We start from the raw sequence: 19,650 nt of genomic DNA on the forward strand, positions 1-19,650 counted from the left end.
TACACAGCGGTGAGGAGGTGAGAGGTTAGCTCACGTAACAGTAACAAACCTCCCCTTCCTCTTCCCTTTTACATATCACACTCCCCTGTTTTGTTTTGTTTTTCCTCGCTCATTCCGTACAGCACTTTGTTCATATTCATTCATTCCACACCTTCATTGGTTTTTGTTTTTGTTTGGGGTTTTTTTTTTTTTTTGGGGGGGGGGGGGGGGGTGCTCATTTTAAATGTGCTCTAATCAGTGTTTGATCGTCACATTGCATTTAGTTACGGTGGAACGTCAAAGAGTAGAATTCCTGCAGAAATTGCAGATGTTGCAGCTTGCATGCGCCCAATGGAGAAAGCTAGTAGGTTGCTGTCGTGGTTTACTCTCACCACTTTCATCTAACTGAGTCCTTTCTGCTCAGCACCAGCCAGACAAAATCAACACTTGGTGGTGTACATAGTGGAGCATTTAAGGTCTCAAGATCCAGATGTTTCCATCAGAAACTCGTAGATACAAAAAAAGAGTCAATATTAGCGCTCTAAGTCCAGAAAGTGTGCCAAGAAAATATCCTCCAGCAGCTTGAACTACTGATACAAGGCCGGATGGATCCACATTCTGACCCTACAATCTGAATGTCACAGCAGAAATCAAGACTCATCAGACGAGGCGACATTTTTTCAATCTTCTGTTGCTCAATTTTGGTGAGGCCATGTGAACTGTAGCCTCAGTTTCAGTTTGAATTACTGTTATCCTCCTATCACCACCGAGCAGTCTGACTGCTCTCCTCTGACCTCTGGCATGAACGAGGCATTTTCTCCCAGAGAACTACTGCTCACTGGATATTTTCAGACCATTCCCGGCCAACCTTACAGAAGGTTTTGTGGGAAAATCCCAGCAGATCATCAGTTTCTGGGATCTTTGCACAATCCAGTCTGGCACCAGGAACCATATCACGTTCAAAGTCACTTAAATCGCCTTTATATTTGCCTCAAAGAACAAATATTGTCATTTTTATGGCTCTAAATCAATATTTGAGTTAATCAGATATCATTATAAAATGTCTGTTTCCTCCAGTGTAATGAAGCGCTGCTGGCTCAGCAGACAAAATGATGACGAATTCTAAAATCAGAGCAAAAACCCCCAATAGACGTTTTGCAATATCTCACTTGTAATCTTCACCGCCACCGCCACCCACTCTTATTTCATTACACCGGTGTCTCGATCCAGACTTACAGTCACATGCTCCATTTCACTTTTTCATAATCAAAAGTGCCTGACGAGGCAAACAGCTAAAACAAAAGAGTTGACCGGCACAGAGTGCATGTTTGTTTAATGTGCAGCTGTGCATTGCAGGGAAGGCGGCCAAGCTGTTTCCCAGTGAGTTTCACACGGACTTTAACTCAAACAGCTGTAAACCCACAGGCCTCAGAGTAGAATAGAATAGAATAGAATAGAATAGAATAGAGTGTGTAGATGTTACACGTGAAATAAAAAAGCAACTGTGCTGTTTTTATAAATGAGCTTTTTGGATGGATGTTAAATAAGTCTTGCTTGAAAGGTTTGGGTTTATGGTGCAGAAGGAGCTGTTTACAGTCCACTTAGAGAAAGGTCAGTCTGTGACTAATGGCTTCCGTTTTCCTCCCGCCTATCAGAGGCTGCCGTTATCTCTCCGCAGCATTGTGGGGAAGTGCCTGTTGCCTACAGCACGTTGCAATGTGTCCATCAAGCCAACTTTCCTGATGACCTATTGTTTTGTTTTGCTTTTAGCAAAGCTTTCCTATGAAAGTCTAAACTACCTGCATTCTGTCACTGATGAAAACTAACATCACATACTGAATGTACTTACTAGGAGTAATAAGGCAAACTGACACAAACGCAGCCAGTGTGATAATAAATCCTCTTAAGAGATGATAAAGATGCAAACATACACAAACTCTGCTAAACTCAAAGGAATAAAATCAATGTCTGAAATGTTCAATTCTGAGCGTCGGTCTCGTATTTTAACCTCCTCTGCTTTTTCCTGAAGTTAAATGGTTTGATTAAAAAACAGTGAAACTGTTGAATCTTTGTCAGACAAACCGCATAGCCTGACCTTTAAAATATCAGCTCCGTTCGGCCGTGCCACCTGCAGCAGAAGGTCAGTGCGTCCCCGTGCATCACTTATCCGCTGCTCTAGCCACTTAGATTCACACATTTCTGCTATTGTAAGCAGTGCGACGGAGAGCCTGCTGTATTGTCTGCAACAACGGGGCAAATATCTGTTCTGGAAGAAAGCAATCAGTTTTCAGACTGGAATGTCTGCTGCTCAAATCGTCAGGCTGGTAAATTATAGAAGCATTGGTTTGATGTTTGCTTTGTTTTCATTAAGCTTTCTAATTTCTGCAAACGTATTTCTTTATTCAGCGACTTCCTCTGTATGTATAGTGTATACATCTTTTGTTTTTGCCGGTTGGATTGTGTACTCTTTTGGCGTTTGAAGTTGGTTTTCCCTCACAGAAGTTCCGCTTAAGCTCTTCATGCTGTGGCCATAAAATAAACTGCTCTGCGTGTTGTAAAGTCACTGAGTGCTCTCAGAGGTCGCAGCGTGAAGAAAGCCTCGTGTGGACCTGAAATGGTTCTTCCCATCTGGCTCATTGTGGTCCCACACTTGTTAGTCCTCGCTCCCCCCTCTCTGGATCACCCCCTCCAGATTATAGATCACATGTCCTGTCACACAGTAGTCTTTCGAGTGGATAAGCCAAAAACTGTGACAACTGGTGGAGGATTCAGAGCAGAAAATACAGCCACTTCTGTTTATTGACTTTTTCTAAAGTAGGCCATCAGGAGAGTTGGCTTTCCATTCATTTATATGTCTTTGATCACAAAAATAGACAAAATAGTAAGCAGGTAATTACATTTCTATAGAGCTTGAGGTCTGAGCTGCAGTGTTCCCAGGGGTACCCATTGTGTAGAGACTGGTTTGCATAGTCTCGCTTTAAAGATTTCCACCATCCTTCCTCCTTTCAGCTGTACAATCACTCATGGGGCTGTTATTCTGAGGTAAACTCGGACAGGAACTCTTGTTGAGATGACTAGAAAAACATAGATTATTTGTTGTGTTCTCAAGGGCGTAATAGTGTTTCCTCGTATACAGTACAGAGGCCCATCAGAAGTTATATTTTGAGCTGCTTCTAAATATAAAGCAGTTTAACAGCATCATCTTAAAGAAGTATATAATTTAAAGATTAAACAGTGAGAATATGGACAGTCTGTTTCCTTTCAGAAAGACTGAGACTAAGTATGAATAACTGAACCTGTCAAAATCCAAAATATATCATAACTAAATTACTGAACTTAGTCAACAGTATGGGATTAGCTAAGCCTCTCTGTTCTCTAGTAGTATGCCTTAATTCTTCATGACATCGATTCAACAAGGTCCTGAAAGCAGCAGCTTTGGAGGAATCCATTCTGCTGGAAGCAGTCATCAGAAGATGAGTGCAAAGTGTGCCACCAAAAGCCTGAATTGTTGATACGAAGCAGGATGGATTTATATTTTCATGTGGCTTCTGACCTCGCCATTCAAATGTTGCAGTGGAAATTTAGCTCAACATTTTTCCAACCTTCTGTCGTGCGATTTTGGTGAGGCTGTGCAAACTGTAGCCTCAGTGTGGCCATCTGCTGCAAGGTTCAATGTGTTGTGCATTCACAGATGCTCTTCTGCATACCCTGATTGTAATGAGAGGTTATTTTGAGTCCCTGGCCCTGAGAGCTGTCACTCACTAGTTTCTCTTTTTTCTCTCTGTGAACTCTAAAGTCGGCTGTGCAGGAATATCCAGCAGATCAGCAGTTTGTGAAATGCTCATACTTATTCAACTTGTCACCAACAACCATCCCTCTTTGAAAATCACGTAAATCACTTTTCTTCATCATTCTTATGTAAAGTTTGAACTTCAGCTGGTCACCTTGACCATGTCTATGTGCCTAAATCCATTGAGGAGCTGCCATGTGATTGGCTGATTAGATATTAATGTTAATGAGCGATTGAACTGGCATACATAACAAAGTATGAACTCCTTATGATTGTCAGATTCAGAATTAAAATCAAAGACATGCTGTGTGAAAAGATCTGGTATTTTAAAGATTTTTGAGTTTAATCCAAGCGTCTCTGCCGCAGTCTCTGGAGAGATGATAGCCTGCGCGCCTAGACAGAACAGCTTGCATAACATTCTCACACTTGTTGAAGAAATCAGAGCTTGCGAGTTTCAGTGGAAAAAAAGCCTCGTTGCATGGCAGCCAGCCTCCCCGACAGCTCCGAGGGGCCTCAGCGGACATATTTCTGCTCAGCTGTTTGGTTGCCCTGGAAACAAGCCAGTGTAGCCTACATATATAAATCCCATGGAGAAGATGTACAGGGAGGGGATCGTGTAGTCAAGGTTTTTAGCCAGCAAGGAGGCGCCGTTCACAGGAGTTACCCTTGAAAAGCAGGTGGATGTCGACCTCAAGGCCATCCCCGCCCTCCAGGTGCAACAGAGATAGCCTGCTCATTCTGTTTTTACCTCAGGTTTCCTGAAAACAATGCAGTCAGACTCAACAAGAAGCAGCAGCGAGAAAGCTGCCAGAATGAAACAAGTCAATGTCAAATGCTTTGCCATTTAAAAAAGCTCATTAGGGAACAGTCCCTCTATTTTCGATGTGCAGCTTGTGATGGGGAAATGAACAGAAGGCTTTTGGAGGTGATGGGGCATTTAGTCAGGTCACCTGTCTTTCTTTTCCTTGGAACTTCCTCTTTCTCGTTGCTGATTTCTTCTCTTAAATTCAGACATCGAAGTCGTGCAAAGACATTAAAGGAAAACAAAATGATCTTTTGCTTTTTTTTAGAACTGTTATCTGTCTAATCCTCCTTATCTTCACACTGCTTCAGATATTAAAACACACAGGAAAACAAACAAGCAGCTGAATCTGCTCCCCGTTTTGCAGATTGCAGCTCGTACTTCGTGCGATTCCACATGCCTCAGCATCCCTATACGTCAGCGCGTTTAGCAAGTACGAACTCATACTGTAGGCCATATCATGTATCTTTGATCCCATGGGTTTGCTTGGACATAAAAGGTGTTTATGTCTCAGAGTGCTGTGTTTAAAAGTGAAGGACAGACACAGGAAGGGTGTCAGCGTCAGAAGTCAAGTGGAGCTTTCCAGATGTTATACAGAGGATGTGAGTTCATTCTCTTAAAGTCCAAGACAATCTTTCTTAACACAAAACAACCCCAATGTCAACAAGTTACCTTTGTCTCTCGTGTATGAGAGCGCACACTGGGTGAAGCATACACACACAAGCAGTGCCACAGTGTTTGTTTAGTGCATGAGTCACTTTCAGCAACACGACATACAGTATATGCCACATTGACCTTTTTCCTTAGGTTCTTTTTCTTTACTTCCTTCGCTGCCAGTCCACTCTCTCTGTGGGCTTCCAACTATCTTCCTCCTTCCTGAGCAGTTTCCTAATTGCTCCGCGTTGCTGCAAGGTTCACCTCTGTCAGCAGTAGGCAGCTGCGAGATCAGGACCTTTCCTCTTCAGTGGAACACCTCCCTTTCTGTCCTGCTTGGCCGTGGGCTGAAACACTATTATTTCAGATGGTCAGCTGGAATCTCTGCTTCATTCACTGAGTTCATGTTTACGCCTGCACTGTGTCTGTATCTGCGTACACCTTCCACCGGGTCGAGTTGCAGAATGAGATTCTCATTTTCATTTGGGGAAAGATGCGAGAGATAAAAACAAAGAGGTGGAGATCCACTCTTCAGTTCCTGCAGTTATCCAAACAAAAATGGTGCAGATAACAAGCGGTGCACCTGTAAGTCAATCCATAGCAGATGTGTTCTGCCTTCTCTGACTCTGAAAACGCACTTTTTTAATAATGTTCTCACAGAATGCACCGCTTTAAATAGTATTCACATGAAGAGGATATAAAAGCAGCAACTCCTCAGGTGAATTCAGTCAGGCTTTTTTTGTTTATAACAGCAAAGATGATGCAAGTTTGAGGAATCGCTGGGTTACTGTTGAAAGTCTGAAACAGTGATAGCTCAATTTTAAGATCAATAAGGCAAAGTGCTACAAAAAAGCCAATCGAAAAGGCATAAATAAAGTACCAGCATCTATGTAGACTTTTTCTAGCCTTCCTGCCCACTCACTTGACCCGTCTCGAGTCCGCACACCGTAATGCAATCAACAATAGTGCGTGGCACTCCTCCAGTGTGCCACCAGTCCGCACTAATACAATAAAAGAAAGAATGTTTTGAAGGATTTATTGCTGTCTAACTGTGTTGCGTCATTTGTGTTGTTGGCTATTTTTGTTGCACTAAACCCTCATTTATCAAAATGGACAAAAGATGTAATTATACTTCTGGAGAGTTGCTTCCTGGCATTCTTCACATTACCGTCCGTGCCAGACAGTCCAGGAAACCCACAGAGATCTGATGTTTTTTTTCTTTTAGCCCAGATCTTCTTTTATGATGTTCAACAAAGACAAAATAAAATCCATCATTTGTAATTTGAAACTCCCCGTTAGGCCTTTGTTGCTTCTAGTTTTGAAGGTACGAGGCACATATTATCCTGTTTATGGTGCTTCCACCATATTTACAATAACCGTTGCAGCTAGCTGAAGCCCTACATGTTTCAGTGAAAACTTGCATTTTAAAAAATGAATTCATAAATTGAAAGAACCGGTTTAATTCAGTGGCGTGTTTGTGAAGGTTCTCAGTCATCCAGGTCATCATAGTCTAAGGAGCTTGGAAAGAAAAGCGTCTGGACTTCTTTAAGTTGCTTGAAGACGTTTCACCTCTTATCCAAGAAGCTTCTTCAGTTCTAAGGTCAAATGGTGGAGAGTCCCAGATTTAAACCCAGTGGGAGTTTCCCCCCAAAAGCAAAAGGCATCAATTTCCTGACAAACTTGCTTGCTATCAAATGTCCAAAAACACAAACAAAAAGACTTGTACAGTGATCCAAGGGGCTTAAGAGGAAACCTGATGTCAATACAATGTAAGCTGTTTGATGAAGAGTTTCTTTTTTTTCTGTACTGAAAACAAGTTAAGTGTAAATTTGAACCTCAGACAATTCATTCAGACTCGTGCTGGATGCTGTTTTGCAGTTGCTCTGGTAGATTTATGCTTTCCTCTTTTTAAAAAAGGAAAACAATGTTTAAAAAAAGCTCTTAACACACCAACACAACTCCACTTGACCTTTGCTAGCTGTCCACTGTGATACTACCCTTCTCTTGGCAGTCTCCCAGAAGTTCAGACACTGTACGTCCTTGGCTGCTGTCAGTTCTATTGTCCAGGCTGAAGGGAACGAGAGCACTGGGCTGCAGTTCCACCTGGTTCAGCTGTTTTGACCATTAGAGCCAATCAGTTCTATCGTCTCCCTTTCCTGTCATGGGAAAGTGGCGGTCGGCTCTCGAACAATCTCCCCAACATACAAAAACTTGACAAGTGGCCAAAGGGTGGGAGCGCCTGTTGGGAAGACCCGTAATGTTTTGTGTTTTCCATGTTCATGTACAGCTGCCAGTACATGTGCAATGTTCAACCTCCCAAAACGGAAAAGGGGCTTTAGTTCCCAACGGACCTCTCAATACTTCTAAAAATGAGTTCACATGCCTCAAAGAGTCCCTGCCAACACACATTATACATCATGAGAAAGGCAGGATTGCTTCCTGATTGAACTTTAAGTGGGGGTGGTATGTTCAAATCTTTGTTTTTCTCTTCAGAACTTAAGAAGAACAAAGAACTACATAAAGCGACGCAGATTTAAGAAGCCACTGCATGTAGAATAACTGCTGTAATCACCATGAATGGGATCCCATTAAAGTCAGACTGCCAGATTAGGAGGCATGTTCCCATTAGAGCACTTTAAAAAAAAAAAAAAAAAAAATTATTAAGACATTCCTCAGCACGGCCCAGTGGATGAATGCTTTCAAGTAGGTCACAATTAAATCAAGATATTATCCAAAACGCACAAGGCGAACTCACTTGCTGACCAACATTTGACAAACTCAGAGGCACACACACACGACAGTTTTTCTTCATTCATTTTTATTCAAATCACCACAACAAGTCCAAATGAAACCAAATGCATCATGTTGGAGAACACAGGCACGGAAGAGTGATTTTTATCAACACAGCGAATAAGAAAAGCAGAGTACGCCGGTACTTTAGTTTGGTATTGCGCTCATTGAACTGAGCCTGTCATCCAGCAGTGCATCCAACAAGTGGGCTGAAAATTGAAAAAAGAAGAGAAAAACTCCCTCCATCATGCCTCCTTTACGTATGTCCTCACTGCGATCACGTCTCCCATGATGCATTTCTGTGTGGAAAGGAGACGTCAGGTGATTAGAAGAAATCTGCATGTGCATCAACTCTGGCAAACATCAAGCAGAGCATACAATCATATAAGAAGTCACTGCCAGACTTATTTATTAAAAAATTTTAATTATATAAATCTTCCTCAGGTATGTTGTGATGTTTTTATTTCCTGTAAAACTCCTCACTTTAAGACAAATACCTTTTTTCTTATCATCCTAACAGGATCATTGAGTATAAACAGTACATTTTAACACACATTAACATACTAAATCTACTATATAACATATAGAACAGGGGAAGTAAAATAACTTTACGCAGAACTTCTAAACAGATAGTTTGAGGATTTTAAAAAAAAAAAAAAAAAAGTCACACCGCTATCAATTTCCCATCTGTGATCTCTCTCTCGATATTCGTTTCTTTGCCATCCCAGCTCTGTTTCTGCACAAGTTTGCCGTTCTCCAGAGTCACCACGGTCTGCAGGGCACAAAACAGACAAGTGGTCACGTCCAGCACAGATTAAATCAATGATCAATCATCTAAAAGTCAGGCTGTGTAAATGCTTGTTCTGTCTTTCTAACCCTGGTCTTTCTGTCGTCTGCGGTCGTCTCATCAAAAGGTTCGTTGAGTTTGAACTTGATTTCGGTGGTTTTGAAGGTGCTCTGAGACTTCAGGCATATAGTCCCTTCGTCGTCCATCGTCACTATTAAATTGGGCTTGGTCCGGTTGCCCACCTGCCGGGTTGCAAATCCCACACCTGCAGAGCGCGAGGTGTCAGATGTAGAGACGCTTTTTAATTAAAACGTTAAAAAAAAACTATTGTGAAAACTTGAGACAATAAAATTAATTACAATTAAGATTAAAATGTTTCCCCCCCCTAAATTTAGCTCCAACCACAGACGTTCTTACCGATTGCTTTCATGTAGTCGTCAAAATTGTCGCTGGAAATCATCTTCCATGTTCCAACAAATTTCTCGACCATTTTGCAATCCTTGAAAATTTTTTCCTCTTGATCCTCAACAACAAAGTGTGCAGCGACTCTGGGTTCAGCACTCTTCCAGTGTGGGAGCAGAGTGTGGCCGTTTTAAAGGGACAGTCCTTTTTTTCAGCAACGCGATAGGAGCCAATCACAGCCTGCAACGTCATATAACGAATTGTTGAAATCCCTCCTCTTGTGAGTTTTTCCCTTTTCACCCACTTATTTATTTATTTTAATCCGTGACATAGTCGTGGCAATAGTTTTATATTCTAAGCTACATGTGTATTTATCAAAAATTAATCTTCAAACACGGTAATTTTATACAGAATAAACAACATTTTTCTTTGTTACAGTTTAATATCAAGTGTTTCTCTGGTTCCAGAGATGTCACTTTATATGGCGGGCCAAACAGGCCAAAAATGACATATTTGTTTTCAGCTTGGTTATGAGCCGTCATTCTGTAGTGATCTGCTGATATGAAGCCATTCCTCTTAACAGGTGAAAAATTGCCCTCCTAGTTTTAGGCTTAATCCCCCTTTCCCCCCTGCAGGCAGTATCCTTCAAGCTCAGGTCGTCTACCAGAGGCCTCGGAGTTTGAGGGTCCTGTGCAGTATCTTTGCTGTTCCTAGGACTGCGCTCTTCTGGACTGAGATCTAAGATGTTGTTCCTGGGATCTGCTGGAACAACACTTTTACCATGATACTGTCATGGTACAAATAACAGTAGCATGGTGGTTAACACTGTGCTCTCAACGCAAGAATCAGAATCAGAATACTTTATTGATCCCTGGGGGAAATTATTTTTTGTTACAGTGCTCCATTTTAAACCAACATTAAGACAAGACAGACAATACGCTAACTAAGAATAGTACAATATATACATATATATACATACATACATACATAAGTCACTTATAAATAAATAGTTGGAAAAAAAGAAGGTCCTGAGTTCAAATCCATCACATCCTTCTTGCCCTGTGACAGCTGAGAAAGGCTCCAGCACAATAGTATTATTATTATTAGGCCTTTGTAGGTGAACATTAAGTCAAATTGAGTTTATTATTAGTTTGCTGACTGATTTCATTTTGAGGAAATACAAACAGGGGCTCTGTTGATATTGTGATGACCTTTACTTCAGTTAAATTCACTTTGGATCCTTGTCTTGTTAAAGACTGGCAAAACTGTAATGTGTAATTTCAACTACAGGCTTGAATGTGATTAGAAAAAATCAGTGACTGACTGGTTTTTGCAGTTTTTTCACACCCAGTGACCTATTTAAGGTAGTTGCAGCAACCAGCTGGTCCCTGATCATGCTGCACCTCTGCTTACTGATTACCAGGCAACTGCATAGGTTTCCTGGTCGGAGGCAGCCTGTCTTGAAACAACTAGACAGCAAGGGACGCCGCGAGGTCGGAGACCCGGTCCTCATCTTCGAAGCAACAATTTCAAAGGCAACGAGATCGACACAGTTGCACACAGTCACAATAAATTTGGTCTCCTACCATCATTTTGCTTGTCAGTTAAAGAAAAGTCATTTGAAGTCATTTATGTTACAGTTCTTTTCAGGAAACCTGCCAAAAAATAAGTGTGTGGATGCAATAATGATCCATTAATAAAACATTAAGTCACAGATGGTAACGGGACAGAGGTTGACTATGTGAGAGGGTGGGATTTCACTTATCTGTGACTGGGTGAAAGGCTTTTTTCTCCTTTTCAGATGGGCTGGATGTAAAACTCTGTGCCAAATTACAGCTTTGCTGTGTCAAAGGTTGGAGCTTGCATGACGCTCTCTCAAACACTGGAATGGTCTCCTTTATCAGGAAAATGACACATTATGCAAGGACACACCGTGACCCCGTACTGATCGCAGCACCTTTTTTTTTTTTAGCAGTTAAAGCATTTTAATTGATCCGGCGAATGTTGTTGGGAAATAACCCAGCTGAGAGAAACTATTTGGCCAAGTGACAAAAACGATACAGTTCTCTTTATTTTTTACTGTTTAGTTAAAAGGGCACAAAAGAATTTGACTATTAAATATTTAACCAACACAACATTTTAGATTAAAGCCAGTCAACACCATGTGTATGAAATGGAATAGTTTTACTGTACATGTTCAACAATATTCACAGATAAATACACATCTGCCAAGCTCATGATTATTTCTTCTCTCCAACTTTTGCCTGCGGGTCCTTGGCGACGCAGCGGGATTGAAAAGCACTCAGCATCTCACTGCTGGTCAAATTTGCTCCCTTCATCAGCAGCTTCTCTCCGTCTACTGCGGAAAAGGAGGACAAAAACACAATGAGATGACTCATAAGAACAACATGCTTAAGGAGTACAGAAAGGAAATGTTCAAAAGTTCACTCTGCACAAAAGTCGAGTAAGACACGCTGCGGCTCTGCTGACCTGTGGCAGACATCTCCAGCTTTGTAAAAGCCTGACTCACTGCGTGAGTGATGCTAATTGTATGAAATTCCAAGACTGGGTCATATGTTTCTGAGTGTATGAACTGCACATATGCACCATTTCCAGGACTTTATCCTATTTTTGAGTTTTTAGATTTTTTTTTTATCATCTTTGGCTCCCGTGACATATCTGGAATGGGCTTTTTAAAAACATAACCAGAAAAAGAGAAAATTAAAACAGGTTACGACTGTCTTGAGTCAAAGGTTAAAGTGAACGTCTTAGTTGCCTTATCATTGTTGTGCCTGGAGGTGATTGTAGTTATGATTTGGTGCTCCAGAGTGATGGATGCATCAGGGTAAGAAGACAGATGGATGAAGTGATGCCTAGTGTAAAACTCTGTGCGGGCGGCGTTATGATCAGGGATTACTTCAGCTGGTCAGGTTGACGTTAGGCAACAATTTCTGACCACAAACCGAGATCAGCTGACATCTCTGAAAAAACTGAATGGCCAAATTTTTCTATGAAAAAAAATCTTCCCTGACAGGGAAGATGCATAAGATGGAGCCACCAGGCTCAAACTGTGAGAGAGTGGTGGAGACAGTATGAATTGGACACCACCTTAACCCCACATTGAGAAAGACTTTATGCACAAATACAAGTTCTTGACGGAAAATGAACACACCTGTATAAAATGACATATTCTGTCTTAGCAGCAGGTTACAAAAGTCAGACAGCTACTTTTGTAGGCATTATTAACATTTCATAAGTGCTAGACGAGCCAGTTATGAAACTACACATCACTTCAGACAGCTGAGGGAACGACGGCAACGATCTCATCCAAAATAACTCCACCCATGAGAACACTCCCATGAAGTCTTGAATTGTAATGATATGAGCATGTAACTGGACCTCATACTGACAGCTCAACAACCGTCTCCAGATTGATCTCCTTAAGTTCTCGTGAAATAACAAGTTAGCAGGCCTCCCCACCTATAAAACTACATAAATCACATTTTATTCCTCTTCAACAAGTGAAAATAGTGGACTGTGTATAAAAATACCTGTAATTTCTACAGAGTTAATGCAATCATTTTGTTAAACCCCTCGAGTGACATCTTGATTGTTTAATTTAAAATCCACTGTGGTGGAGTACTAAGATAAAACTAGAGAAAAAAAAACAACTCATGGACCAAACTCTGCCTCCCCCACTCATTCTAATGTGCTCACGTCATACTTACCATAAGTGATATCCACTACGGGCTCAGACTTGTCATGTTTCACCACTGGTATCACCTCACAGTTCATGTTGGTAGCTCTGGCCTTCTCTGAACCCACTAAGGTCAGAAACTCCCTGTGGGACAGGAAAAAGAAAAGCTTTTTTAGATTTACCTTATAACGCATTAAAGTGACTAAGTACATTTCTTATCCGGTTGTTCAGTGATGACGCGACGAATCCTACTTCCGGGTCTAAAGTAGTCTGCGTTTAATATGGCTTTTGTGTTGTTAACATGTTTAATGTTTTGTATTTTCTCTTATTTGATCTCAAAAAGCTCCTAAAACAGTCAGTGATCACTGTTGACCTCCCTTGGCTTTTATTACCGCTAATCATTTATTTAAGCTCAGTTTTTAAAACCTTAGGATGTAACTGCAGCCCAGCCCATGCTGCAGTATATGAATGACTAACCTCGTATTGTGGATGGATTATCTCAGTTGTTCTCCTGGCTGAAGTTTGGTCCTTTTACAGCATCCTGCCATGCGATTACATTTGTTCCTGACCACCGAGAACACTCACGGTAACTTTTATCGAGTGGAAAAACAGTTAGCTTGTTTATATTATGATAACATAGCTGTGTCGCTAGCGGTCACGTAGCACATCATTATATACCAGCTAGCCCAACTTCAGTAACCCTACAAACGTCACTGCTGTTTAGTTTTCTGTCTTCATTTATGCTGGAAGTGATAGCAGAGCTGTACGTTTTAATTTGTTTCCAAAACCCCGCAGTCAGGACATGCTATATTATATTTAGATAGAAGCTAGCGAGCTAACTCCCTGCTAACTTCTAACTCCGTTAAATGTCATAAATTCCGTTTTCATGGATGCCTGGGTGTTAAACTCAATTGTTACACCTGGTAGAGCAGAACGCTGATCATTTTATTAAAGATGAAAGACTTTAGACAGTTTTTCAACTCTCAGTAATGCCACAGTGATCGTTTGAATTATGGACCTGCAGTTTAGACCCAGACACGGCTAGTGACGTCAGACTGAACAACCCTCGAGATGCTGTAGTAGATGTGAGTATTTCCACAGTGGGGACATCGAGTATGACACACTTAGCTCCATTGCACTGATTTTACAGCAGTAATCACTAGTTACTCTACAGATTCAAAGTAAAGTTGACACCAAACCGGCAATCTGCTTTGAAGTTAGACGAAATAGGCTTGAAATCTACACATTAAAATAGTGTTTAAACATCAGTAATATAGATTTCCCTTTAGCTTTGACATTTTGTGTATTTTCTCAAAATATTTGTGAACCGTTGATTTAGGCAGTAATGTACACTCTAAGGCCCCTTTAATAGTTACACCTCTTCAAATGCTTGTTAACACAAGTATCTAAACTGGGTGTGTAGACAAGTGGTCAAGACGGCCTGATGAAGTTCAAACCAAGCATCAACCGAGTGACTTTGAGCATGGCATGGTTATTGGTGCCAGACAAGCTGGTCTGAGTACTTCGCAAACTGCTGATCTGCTGGGAATTTCCCGCACAACCATCTCTGGGAGAAAATATCCAGCCGCAGTCATCTGGGTTAAAATGCCTTTTTGAGGTCATAGATCAGAATAGAATGGTAACACTGCTTCAAGCTAACAGGTAGTCAAGAGTAAATGAAACAACCACTCATTACCACCATGCAGATGCAGAAGAGCATGTCTGAACACAGTGTGTCAAAGCTTGAAGTCGGTGGGACTTTGGGAGCAGAAGACCGCTCTGGGATTCAAGTTAGCTAACAACAGGAAACTGAGGCTAATATTCACACAGCAGGTTGGGAAAACATTGCATGCTCTGAATTTCTCAATTTCTGCAGTGACATTTGCACAGTATAAACACAGAGAAACATAAAAACACACGGAAACGTGGAAAATCACTACCCAATAATAAAGTGGCCGGTGTATAATGACCGTATAATGTCATGTGCAATCTAGATAACAAAACAAACGTAAGTGCTGAGATTACTTCAAGCAAAACTTACTTTTAAACCTTCCATTAAAAGAGTTTAGACGAGACTTCGTGCAGCATGTCATATAGTGTTGCTATGAATTTACGGAGGGTTTCTTCAACTAACATTAACCAAATGTTGAATGTTTTAAGGGTGTCTTTACTAAGCATGAAAGCCAGCATAACCACAGTCTATTCCGACAAGCATCAACGAGCTATACGCTACATAAAACATGAAATGACGTTGCGGTTGGCGGCTGCTGGCTGTCGCCAACAGCCTTATTGTCAAATTACGACCGTTACCCGCCTTTCAGGCACACTGAACGGCTCTCCGACACAACAGCAGCGTCAAACGCGCCTTTCTTACCGTGTGGACCGGACATTGGACTCGAACGGACAAAACTGAACGGTTATTTTCTTCACAGCCTTCAATACCACGGTCGCTTTGCTGGGAGCCGCCATGTTTTCGATTTAATGACCTCTAACCTCGCCAGAATGGGGTTTCTCACATGGGCCACGAGAGGGCGCCACAGGATTAAGGATTCCAGTAGCTGCCTCACTAACAGGTCCATACAAAGGTAATTATTATTCAACACGACATGGAGCTGTTACTTTATAAAGAATGGGAGGTGATCATGATTTTTTTTAGCTTCATAGTTATTAAAGCAGGTGTTTTCCTATCTTTGCAGTCTTCTGCTACAGATCAAAAAATCATTCATAAGATCATTTATAAGCAAAGCAGGGACACACCAACAAATGTTTTCCCCTCTAGGATATTATGCATTAACTTGTGAAGTTATGCATTGTCTACTTAGTTAGGCACTGTCTGTTTAATATCAGCGTTTCCTGTGACTTGACAGAGTAAATTATTGGTGTAATATTGCTGTAGTACTCCCAGTGATAGCTTCACCAGTGGAAGCAGTTCACTGATAACAACACAAGTTGCGACACGGCTTTTATACAAAAAAGTGACTGTTATGTAAACACCAACATCCCCAATCAAAGTGACAAATTCAGAGGAAAAGTGACTGGGGCACCTTCAGGCGTGCAATCATCAGGACGTTGGAGAAGGGGGTCTGTGAGGAAATAATTCAATAAAGGAGGTGCTACTGTTCAAATAGACAATCTAACACTTTTTTTTTTTGGCACATTTTGGGCGTGACCCCTTTAATACTTCTCAAGAGTGATACTTAAAAATATTTTTGGGGATCAGATACATTCCTCTCATTGAACAGTTTGTTTTCCTGTGACTTAAAAAAGAAGAAGAAGAAGAAACCTTGCACATACTAATTACCTCATCTAAACTTTATCAAGGCCTTTCTTGACCTCTGCTCGCTGCAGCCGGTTATTTATAGACACCCCTGGTGTCAGGGCCTGAGCAGAACAAATGTGTTGTTCTCAGATCAGTACGCCAGAGTGTGTGCTGTTTATCCCAGCTCTAACACGCCTCAAGTCTCTTTCCTGTGAGCGACAGCCTGACCCAGCCTGTGACAGTCAGCAGAGGCACGAGGGCTCTAAATTTAAACATTAAGGCTACCGAGAGGCCGAAGCATTTCCTATACACCTCCCACCACACACGCGCGCACCCATGCACACACTCACACACAATAAGTATTTGTCGGAGGCTTACTGTAAGAAAGTTGGGGAGAGGGCGGTCAGAAACAATAAATGCTCCAGGGGATGTTGACCTCAGAAAGAAAAGGGTATTGTCTTGATGTTGGAGTTCATCTATGAAGGCCTCAGCCTAAACACAATATGAACTTATGAGATGGTCCCCCTGGGAAGCTGTGGTGTTTAACATGAGCTGCCATGTTCTTCTTTGCCACAAGGCTCCATCATTGCTGTTTCTGCAACATGTCGAAAGAAATTCATGCTCTGGTGCCAAAACCCTGTTTTGAATTGTTGTTTCCTCCTTGAGAATGACACCCAAGTTAGGTATGAGTGTAAACCAAAGAGGCTGTAGTATGAAAGAATGAATCAGAAGTGACTGTAACAGCCTCCAAATGAATGGCTGATGGGTAATAGAGATGAATTCACTTCTGAGGAAAGGTGGAGGATTGTGGCAAAGGGCCCCACCACTGAGAGGAATCACAAGGGCGTATCTGTAACACAGAATCATCGTACTGCTGACAAAATGGAAAGAAATCAAACACACTGAGTGCTCTTACTCATTAGTGAGTGCTCCCTGTTTCAATGCCTCTCTGTAAACCTATTAAATATAAATTAAGCACAAAAACTCATAAATCAGTAAATAACAAAAAACGATTCCTGCTGAGTTCCTTCCAGCAAACTGTGCAAAGTACAAAGCTACAAGTATGAGAGAGTATTGCACTACAGCCTGGAACTGTTACACTGTTCAGTGCATTGCATGTAATGGTCTGGATTGAACTAATTATGGTAATTAGTTATAATGTTTTAGGCATCGTAAAAAATAAATGATACCTAATTTGTGGGTTTTCTTCACCGTGCGAGAGATTTAATAAACCTCACACACAGTTACTTCACTTCTGAACACTCAAAAATGTCCACATAGCAGCCAGGTAAAGGATCCAAATTGACTACACATCCCATAATCCCTCTTAAAGCTTATATTTGAATTAAATGAACAGGGTTCAGTGCCCTGCAGAAGAAGTGACTCTGCTGCACATCTTCGCAAGCTACTGGGAGACGGTCAAGGCCACTCATAGGAATGGCCGACTACATTTCCCGTGAAGCCCTGCGGGGGCAGCTCTCTGGCACTCCTCCTCCGCCGCCTCCTCCTCACAGCAGCGTCCTGGCTGGCTGGAACGGCGAAGCAGACCGAAGTGAGCGTCCTGAAATGCGCGCAGGCTGAAGGACGAGCCGCATCGCTCCGTGTGCGGACACCGATCACTCTCACACCGGCTTCATGCAGCGCGTGGACGGCGTGGACAGAGGTTAAGAGCTCAGCGGGAAAAGCCAGGCGCACTTTTCTATTCAGAGCGGCCGCTGAATGCTGGGTTTTTTAGACTGTCTTCTCAGCTCCGGTGAGTGCATCTTCACATCTGTGTGTAGAAGTTGTGTTTTTATTCGTTGTTGTTGTTTTTTTAATATGTAGTCGGTATATCCAGTGTTATGCCTCTCTTTGTGAGTGACTGTCTGTGTGTGGACGGCTGCATTGGGAAACTTCACGCACAGGCTGAGTGTACTGAGAGTTGTCACTGCGGCAGGCAGAGAGGCAGCCTCGGTGTTCGCAGTGAAACCAAATTTAAGAAGCGGTGACAGTCACGCTGAGACAAGGACTTGTTGCCCTCCGCTGAGCGTTTCGTCTTTCCTGCTGATTTCCAAGAGTGGCGAGCTGTCTGTGTCTTAAATCTCGTTTTTTCCCCTGCACACTTTGTGTACGGTTTAGGGCTGCTGCAGTACATCGAGCTTTAAAATGAAAAACAGTGCATGCGCTTTAAAGGATGCAACCTCCCGCATAACATCTATTGCTTAAGTTTTGCACGAGCTCATAGCTTATGATGTTTTTAGGAAATTCCTGGTGATTCTTTTAAGGATCACGAGATCATTATCTGTTTTTTTAAAGATGCATATTAACTTTACCATACACACGGATATGGTCATGTGCGTGGATGTTGAGCTCTGTGGATCCCCCCCACCGCTCCTCCTCATTGACACTAACAAGTATGGGCCGTCTTTCCTCCCTCTTCATAGCTCCAAGCAGCCATGCATGCCCTACTGCATGCACATGCATATACAGCAAGTTGCAGATGAACCTCAGACAGCTTTCCCTCCCCCTAATCGTGAATACGAATTTTCCCTCAGCTCACCTGCCGGATAAATAAACACCCCCCTTTTCACTCTCTGTCACTTCTCCCAGATTTGCCCCCCAAGTCTCCCCCTCTCCTGCACACGTTGGCACACACACTCACACAGGCAAACAGAGCCAAATGCCACCCAAAAAAACACCCCCATCCTCCCTCCGTCTGTGCTCAGTTGAATACGATATGTTGGCAGACCATTCACCCTGCAGCGGTCTGGCTTTTCACAGAAGTTGACATTCACTTCACTTCAGCAAACACAGTTTGTGCTTTGTTTCAGCTTCTCTCTGAGTTCCGCCTGTCACGTGCTAAACATTAACAAATTTGTTTTTTTGTGTTTTTGGTTTTTTTGTCCTCCTTTTCCTCTTTCCTGTGACATCACTTGATAAGAGCCCTATGGATGAATTCCCACCTCTGTGACAAAACTGATCCTTAATTTGTTTATTTGTTTTCCATACAGCAACAATGACTGCCATTCAGGCCTTTAAGCCTTTATGGAAATCAGAGGATTGGGAACGATGCTTTAAAAACGTTGAAATGCTCAGCCTGATGAGGTACGATCATGTAATATTATGTTTATAGAAAGTAGCTGGCGGGCGTTTGCAGCTTATAACATGCACATGTCAGACGGGTCAGAGCGGGATGTCTGCGTATGATTAAATCTCTGTCACTGTAAAAGCAACTGTGTTGGGCGAATGGGAGGGCAAGCTGAATGCTTTGTGACACTTTTAACTCTAGAGTATTCATAGCCTTGCTGCTAATGCTGGAATTTGAATGGAGATGAGGGGCTGGGTATGTGCAGCTGTTGTATGGAAGAAGGGAAATGAGTGAGTGTTCCCGAAAGAGTTGCAAGGTTTGGAAATTTTTCGGCCTGGTGCTTTTACTCTATAACGCAAGAATCCAACAGGTTTCCACACAAGTTCTTTGTCATTTTTAAGCAATTTTGAACCTTTTATTGCT

The 19,650-nt window shown here is 42.0% G+C and overlaps 3 protein-coding genes across 5 annotated transcripts in view; 1 reads left to right on the forward strand and 2 right to left on the reverse strand.

The window, feature by feature from the left end:
• Window positions 1-8,026: 8,026 nt before the first annotated feature.
• On the reverse strand, window positions 8,027-9,389 carry fabp4a (fatty acid binding protein 4a). Its single transcript, XM_085395955.1, has 4 exons — window positions 9,220-9,389; window positions 8,892-9,067; window positions 8,686-8,787; window positions 8,027-8,314 (listed from the first exon to the last, which is right to left on the reverse strand). Exons 1-4 carry the CDS (start codon window positions 9,290-9,292, stop codon window positions 8,261-8,263), a joined length of 405 nt encoding a protein of 134 aa, XP_085252081.1. The 5' UTR covers window positions 9,293-9,389; the 3' UTR covers window positions 8,027-8,260.
• Window positions 9,390-11,371: 1,982 nt separating this feature from the next.
• Window positions 11,372-15,413, reverse strand: mrpl53 (mitochondrial ribosomal protein L53). Its single transcript, XM_085396807.1, has 3 exons — window positions 15,276-15,413; window positions 12,933-13,045; window positions 11,372-11,563 (listed from the first exon to the last, which is right to left on the reverse strand). The coding sequence occupies exons 1-3, from the start codon at window positions 15,368-15,370 to the stop codon at window positions 11,445-11,447; spliced, it is 327 nt and encodes a 108-aa protein (XP_085252933.1). The 5' UTR covers window positions 15,371-15,413; the 3' UTR covers window positions 11,372-11,444.
• A 2,273-nt stretch (window positions 15,414-17,686) lies between these two features.
• pag1 (phosphoprotein membrane anchor with glycosphingolipid microdomains 1) overlaps window positions 17,687-19,650 on the forward strand; it is a 59,470-nt gene continuing 57,506 nt past the window's right edge. For 2 of the 3 annotated variants that reach the window (XM_085395908.1, XM_085395910.1), the window contains exon 1: window positions 17,687-17,913. The gene's annotated coding sequence lies outside the window, so the exon portion shown is untranslated. Of the gene's footprint in view, window positions 17,914-19,176; window positions 19,245-19,650 lie in introns of those variants that run through there. The other variant, XM_085395909.1, reaches the window with a different exon arrangement.

The sequence above is a fragment of the Rhamphochromis longiceps genome, linkage group LG22 (genome assembly GCF_057381845.1).
Source record: "Rhamphochromis longiceps isolate RC_006_pf linkage group LG22, R_longiceps_female_GT1.1, whole genome shotgun sequence".
NCBI lineage: Eukaryota > Metazoa > Chordata > Actinopteri > Cichliformes > Cichlidae > Rhamphochromis > Rhamphochromis longiceps.